The following is a 7,237-nucleotide window of genomic DNA, read 5'->3' on the forward strand; positions in this document are numbered from 1 at the left end:
GTCTCCCGGGACAGCGGAGGGGTGCCCTCCGCGCTGGATTTCTGCTCCAGCCCCTCAGGGCGGCTTCACTGTGTCCAGAGGCTAAGGAGGTACAGCCTCCCGCCCGAACGGCGGCCCCTCCCTGGAGCACTTGAATAACACTGCGCAGGAGGTGCCTCCACCACTCCTGTGCAGCGGGGCCGGCTTACAGAGGGGTGGGGGAGCTCGGGAGGGATCCACATGCCTGAAAAAGGAGGGTTTTCAGTCTTGACTGTCTGGAATCTTCTATGAGCCCATCCGCCTGGCCTGCCTACCTCCTTCTTTGCTCATATGCATACGAGGGGCCTACTGGGCTGTGGGGATCTTATGTGAGTCCCCCAGGGCTGGGGGACCAGAGGGAACGGGTATGGCTCACTAATCACACAGCTGTCAATGCCCTGCGGCGGCAGCTGTGACAGAAGAGACTCACGGGGCACCCTGGGAGCCCAGACAGGGCGACCAGTCTGGGAACCTGGGCGGCCTCTCGTGACGTCAGGATTTCTGAGAGTCCTCCCCAGCATGGCTGCTGTCGGAGGGCAGGGCTTTGCCTGGAGGTCCCCTGGTGTTGCGGTGCACCTGGAACAGCACCTGGAACAGCCAGTGCGGGGCCCGAGCGGGGGGCCTGCGCGTGTTCCTCCCTGAAGGCCTGTGACGGTCTAAGGACAAACTCTGAAACTCGACGGCAATGTCAAGTCCGGCAGAGAGAACACCGGGGCTCAGGGAGTCGGTGCGGCATCCCGGGGAAGGAGGCAGAGCGTCAGCTTCCGGCTGTGTGACCCGGGCACGTGCCGCGCCCTCTCTGATCCCACCTTTTGCACCAGCAAACTGGCGCTAGCAATGCCTCTCCCACGGAGTTGTTTTGAAGACTGAGAAAAATGTGTCACTAGTACCTGGCACGTAATAAGCTCTCTGTATCCAACTAGGAAAGGGAGGGGAAGCGAAAACCTATCAGTCACCCTGGAAACGGAAGAGAGGGGCCAACCGGGGCTCTCGGAAAGCCCGGGGTGCCCCAAACTGTTCCAGGCCCACCTCGGGGTGCTGAAGCCCCCCCGCTCCTGTTGGCAGGCCATTTGGGGACTGTCTCCAGCTTGGTGACAGACACTTCCTGCCAGCCTGACAAGGCCCTGGTGAGACCCCGAGGTGTCAGGGCTTGCTCCGAGTTGCTGTGACTTCACAGAGGGGTATGCAGCCCGCCTCTGGGTGGAGGAGTGGGGGCGCCCTGAGCGCCGGACACTCCTGACGTCCCGGCACACGGGGCTGCTGCTGCCCCACCTCACCGACGGGCCAAGGGACGAAAAGGGTGACGCAGCCAGTGCGTTCTCGAACTGAGCTGGGTCTCCACCCCTCCGGCCCTCGGCCTCACTCTTAACCGACTGCTGCACACAGGTGACGTGGGTCTGTGGGCAGGTTTCGTGGGGCTCTCGGAGCAAGAAGAAAAGGGAATTGCCGGCACTGAAAAATCCCTGGTTTCACAGTGGCCCAGGTCCCTGGAACGAAAGATCTGGCCCCACGGGGCCCAGGTGGCAATGGCCCCTCAGGGTGTACCCTGTTCTCTGCAGCCCACCGCAGGGCAGACTGGGCCAGCCCCCCTGGCATCCCACATGCTGGCTTGGGGCCCCAGGCACAGTGTGGGGCCACTCCCTGCTCCTCAGGCACCCACAGAGGGGCGGGCACAGCGCCACCTGTGAAAAAGCAAAAATGGGCCCTCGGCTTTGGTCTCTTTCCCTCAGCAAACTCGAGTGCAAGAGCCCAAGGCCGCCCCCGGCCTCCCAAGTTCAACGTGCGGGACTTCCTTCCCTCTGGGCAGGACCCCAGAGGCCAAGCTGCCTGCAAACACGGCCACCCGGACCCTCCTCTGGAACCTCTTCTCACGTTGGCGCCGTTAATACCACGCTGTGTAACGTCTCACAGCCCCGGGGAGACGGGCTCCCGGGTGCGCCTGAGCCGCGGCTCTGAGGGTCTCGGGCACACACGCCTCGCTGTGCGGGAGCCCAGCAGCCACCTCGGGACCCTCCCCACAGCCGCTTCCCACGTCACTCCACCCCCCGCTTCCTCTCCAAGGACGGTGCACACAGTGGCGCAACACGTGTGCACTTTCTTCCCATTTCTTGTTTTGTTTTCTTCTAACGTGCCCAGGAGACGTGGTAACCGTTCCCCACCCAAAGAGGAGCTGGTGGGAAAGGCAGAGAGGTTAGCGGCTGAGTGTGCGTGTGTGTGCACATGTGTGGGCGTGCACACGGGAGTAGGCGTGTGTGGGTGTGCATGTGTGCAGCACGTGCATGCAGGAGCAATCGCACATTCTGTCCTGATAACCACCAAGCCCGCCCCGATGCTGGGCCATGCCGGGTGCTGTAGCTGGCCCCACCCTGACCCTCTGCCCGACCTGAGGTCCAGCCAACACTCAAGCCCTAACGGCACCCCAACCGAAGACCCAGTCCTAAAATGTTGTGGGCTGAAGATCCCAGCTGAGGGGGGGCCCCAGGGGGACACAATGGGCCCTCGACGCCCATAGTTTAAACTGAATCCTGAAATACCGACTTCTCATGGGGGCCAGAGCCTCTCCTCCAAATAAATGCGAATCCACGACAAAAACCGAAAACTCCAGCAAGAGGGAGCCCCCCCCCTCTCCTGCACACAGCAGGCCCTCCTCCCTGGGGGCTCGGCGAGGAGCGGCTGGTGCCAAGCCGGAGAGCCTTGGCCTTGGTCTTTCTAGGGGCCGGTTTCTGAAGCGAACTGAGGCTCTGCCGGCGATTGGGACCTGCCATCCTGCCCCCAGCACCCTGCCCGCCCCCCACGGGCCCTGCAGAAACCAGGAACTGATTAAAGCAGGGGTTCTCAGCCTGGGGGCCGGCGGGGGGGGTAGGTGGGGGGAATGCCCTGCAGGGAACGTTGGGCAAAGTCTGCAGACAGTTTGGGCTGTCGCAACTTGGTGGGGGGAGCAGATGCTGCTCCTGCCAGCATCTGGCGGGGAGGGGGAAGGGGAGGGGGAGGGGACACGGGGGAATCACCTGGCGCCGAGGTTGAGACACCCTGCAGTTCAGTACGAACCCTGAGTAGCCCGTGTTGGGCCAACCACCAGAAGGCTGGGCGTCCCGCGAGTTCCTGAAAGCCGTGCAGGACTGTCTGTCTGGAGCCAGCGGGTGAGGCCGAATCCGAGGATCGATGAACGACCCTGGTGGTGTTGGAAAACCGAGCTGCTGCCGCACACACTCCCTGCAGGGGGACAGCGTGGGTCTGGGGCAGGGGGCGCCTCCCCGGGCCCTCGAGAAATGTTGTCACGAGAGCCGGCAGCTGCGTGGCAGACAACTCAGTCTGTCCAGGGAGCAATTAGCTGCTACCTGCCCCCCAGGAGCAGAAGCTGATGGAGAAAGACGGGGTCATTTTTAAGAGACGCGGCTGAACTAAAAGCAGGTCAACAAGAATGCCAAGAAAAAAAATGCGTGCCAGGGGAACTCTTTTCCTCAAAAGGAGTCGGAGCTAACTCCCCTCCCTGCTGGCTGCGGCCTCGGGTGGGCTGTCACTGGGGGGCCCTGCTTTTAATCCCAAGACCCCTGCTTTTTAAGGAATGATGCATTTTTTCCGTGGGGTGTGTTTTGGGGACACTGCACTGCCCTCAGACATCACCCCTTGGCTCTCAGAAAAGATGGGGGCCCCCGGAGCTCCTTGGTAAAGTCAGGTCAAGCCTTTCTAGGTGTCTGGCTTCCCCAGAGCCCTCCTATCACTGCCCCCCACCCCTCCACCGGCTGCCACCTCCAGGGTGCGAACGGGATGCCGCTCATTTCCTCAGGTCCCCCGAGTTCCAGGTGGACCTACTCTGGCGCCCAAGTTCAGGTTCAAGGGACAGTGTGTGCATGCGCTCCATGAGGAGGAAGAGCCCTGGGTCCAGGGGTTCAGGTCGAGTGTGGGTTGGGGACCTGGGGCAAAGCCTTCCATCGCCACCCTGCCGCCTCTACAGAATGATGGCGTGAGCCCTGCGTGGGCCCCTTCCAGGTCCGAAACGGGGGCAACCGGAGACCACAGCAGCACTGTGGGAACGAGGACCCCTCCGGCCCAGAGGCCTCCAGCCGGAGTTGGGAGCGCGGAGGCCCCATCCCCAAAGGAAGGGCGGTACATTTCTGCCTCGTGGTCTCATGTTTCAGGTGAGGAAACGGAGGCCCAGGCAGCAGCTACGAGGGAGGCCCTACAAGGGCAGCGACCCCTCCCAGGAGCACAGCCCCCGGCCACCGCCGCCCGGCAGCCCAGGTCCAAATCCATCCGCAGCTGTGCTATCTATCCTGTGCACACCCAGGGGCCACCCTTCAGTGTCTTCTCCTTTCCCCCTTCTTCCTTCCCCTCTCTCCTCCCTATCTTTTTGTGTAAAACCCAGGCCCGGAGGCTTCCTCCAGCAGACCCTTCAGTGAAATCTGATTAGCACTTGCAACAAACTGTTACATTATACCTGGGTTTTAAAGCTGCTTCCTCCTGCCCTGGGCTTTCTTCCAGTAAGTAGGGGGCCCTGCGTAAAAAAGACACGGTGACTAATGGGCCGCCCCTGGGGGGCCAGCTGGGCAGGCCAGGGTTCCAGGCGCTACCCTCAAGGGTCCCTGCAGGCAATGGGTTTGTCCGCACCTCAGTGTCAGCTGAAATATTAGCCAAAGAAGAGACAGAAGTGAGAATGAGTGTTTTAAAAAAGTCCTGGGCCCAAAGAAAGGACAGGAACAGAAAGTCTGACAGTGCCCAGCCCTCAAGGTGACAAGTTCGACACAATGGAGACCCCCTGGGCGGGAGGTCTCCTGTGCAGCTTTGCAGAAGGGGTGGGGGGGGGGGCTAAGAGCAAGACACGGAGGGGCCCGAAGCAGCAATCCATTTAGCAGCGGCGAGGCTCTGTCCAAACATGTGCAAACATATTTTAATAACATCCTCTCGTGCATTTCATTAGCCTCCCGAGTTCACAAAGGGCCTTTGGGAGGCAATCTGGTTTAAATGCAACTCAATTCCGCAAACGCTGGCGCTGGGCAAGCTCTCCTGGCACCTCGCTGCCCTGGCGCAGGGCAACTGGGTGCGTGGGGGGGGGGGGGGGGAGCGACGCTTTTAATTCCTGGACTGGAGGGAGTGGGGCGAGGTGAATGGAAGGGCCCACCACCACCCGAGTCCGCCAGCCTGCCCCAGCCGGCCGGTCACGGGTTATTTTTACCCCTCGCGCCTCACTGTACAGGCTCAGGGGCCGAGAACCGTGGCAGCCGCCTGCGGAAACTGGCTTATGAGTCACCTAGTGACTGCCCTGGCTGGGTGGCAGCTGCCTCTTGGCTCCTCGTTCCAGCTGGAAGGCCGGGCCTTGCAGAACAGGGCCGTGTGCCCCTGGCCCGAGGTGCTCGGGGGGCCAGGATGGGGAAACTGAAGTTCAGAGAGGCAAGGGGTCCTCAGAAGGGCCGGCTGGGGGAGGAGCAGCGTCTGCTAGAAGGCAGACCCCAGGGGGTGGCAGCCAATTCTCCCATCCCACCGCACCTCCACCTAGGTGGGCTGTGTAGGGGGGAAGCACAGGGGGAGTCAGACTGGGCTTCACGCAGTCCCCTCCCTACCCTCGGCCCACCTCCCCGGTCAGGGCCAGGGCAACCGGAACACAGACAGCCCCAAACTTTGACTCATTTGTAACCACTGTCCCAGTGAGACTGAGCCAAGCTGTCCAGACAGAGGATATTTATAGGTGCGTCGGGGACACAGACACTCACACAATGACACGCATACTGGAGATCCACGCTGGGCCAGACCCACTGGGGCTGAGCCCTGGGTTCGGACACCTGGACACAAACGGTCCCCAGACCCACCGGAGAGGAGCAGCAGACACAAGGAGACTCGCCAGCACGACCTTCTGGGACAGACGGCCACGCAGACCCAGACACACACACACACACACACACACACACACAGCCGCGCTGAGACCCAGAGACACAGACACGCACACTCCACAAACGCACGGAAACCCACTCACATAGACCAAGGCACACAGCGCCACGCACACGCCAGACACACAGCCGGAGACCAGACACCTCGCGGGCCAGACAGTGTCTCACACGCCCGCCACCCCCCTCCCAGCCAAAGTTGATCTAGAGCCGGCCTAATTGGTCCATCGCGACTGCCCCTTCGGGAAATAAAATGGAAACTTCACGCAGCCGCCCGCCCCAGCCCTCTCTCGCCCGGCGCTCCGCGACCCTCCACTACCGGGTCCGGGGTCCGAGACCCTGAGGGCGGGGCGCGGGCAGCGGGGGCCGTTCCAGGCTCGCAGCGCCGCGGGACAAAGCCGGGCCGGCCGCCAGCTGCCGCGAGCCGGGAGGGCGCGTCCGGGGCGCGGCGGGCGCAGCCGGGGCGCAGGGCTCACGGCCCGTGGGGGCGCGCACAGCCCGGTCCCCCGCCCGCAGCTGCGCCTCGACTCAACGTCTGAGCCCGATGGGGCCTCCGGGGAGGGGGGCGCGGGGTCACTCACTGATCTCCATGCTCTGGAACAAAGAGCGTTTGCAGTTGCACGTGCAGGAGACATTGGGCTGCCCGGCGGCGGCGGTGGCGGTGCTGTTGACCCCCATCAAGCGGTGCATGGACGGCGTGGCGGCGCAGCGCGGGGCGCAGGGGGCACGGGGGCGGCCGGGGGGGGCTCCGGCCGGCGCCCGGTGCTCGGGCCCCGCATGCAGAAGGCGCGCGGCGGGGAAGGCGCGCCCCGGCTCGCCGGGCTCGGGACGCCGCCAAGTTTCCGGGGCGCCGCGGGACTCAGTGAGCGGGGCCGCACTCCCCGGCGCCCCCCGGCCGCCCCTCCGCAGCCCCGGGGGCGTCGGCAGTGCCCGCGGGTGGCGTCCGGGAAATGGGCTGGCAGCCGGGGCGCGCGGTGCCGCCGGGGCTGAGCCTCTGCTGCTGGCTTCCCCCAGCCGAGCGCCTCCTCCTTCGCCGCCGCCGCCTCCTCCTCATTCAAGTCCAAGGAGATCGGGTTTCGCTCCGAGACCGCGGTCGGAGGCAGGCAGACGGTCTGACGTCAGCGCTAGACGGGGCTGCCGGTTCCCACCGCGCGGGGGCCGGGGAGAGGGCGCGCGCTGCGCCAATCCCCGGCGAGGTTCCCCCGTACCCCCTCCCCGGGCCGCGGGGCGGGGTGACGGGGAAGGGGGCGGGCTCTTAAAGGGCCAGGAGGTGGCGGCCCCGTAGACCAGGGACCCGCGCAGCGGAGGGGCTTTGGGTTCCCTTCCTCAAGGAGTCGGGT

General features: G+C 64.2%; 1 protein-coding gene across 1 annotated transcript in view; it reads right to left on the bottom strand.

Moving 5' to 3' along the window:
• PMEPA1 (prostate transmembrane protein, androgen induced 1) overlaps nt 1-7,034 on the bottom strand; it is a 46,702-nt gene extending 39,668 nt beyond the window's left edge. Inside the window, exon 1 of the mRNA XM_028524330.2 lies at nt 6,479-7,034. Coding sequence (XP_028380131.1) covers nt 6,479-6,587 — 109 coding nt within the window. The 5' untranslated portion in view covers nt 6,588-7,034. The remainder of the gene's footprint in view (nt 1-6,478) is intronic.
• Between the last annotated feature and the right edge of the window lie 203 nt (nt 7,035-7,237).

The sequence above is a fragment of the Phyllostomus discolor genome, chromosome 9 (assembly GCF_004126475.2).
Source record: "Phyllostomus discolor isolate MPI-MPIP mPhyDis1 chromosome 9, mPhyDis1.pri.v3, whole genome shotgun sequence".
Lineage (NCBI taxonomy): Eukaryota > Metazoa > Chordata > Mammalia > Chiroptera > Phyllostomidae > Phyllostomus > Phyllostomus discolor.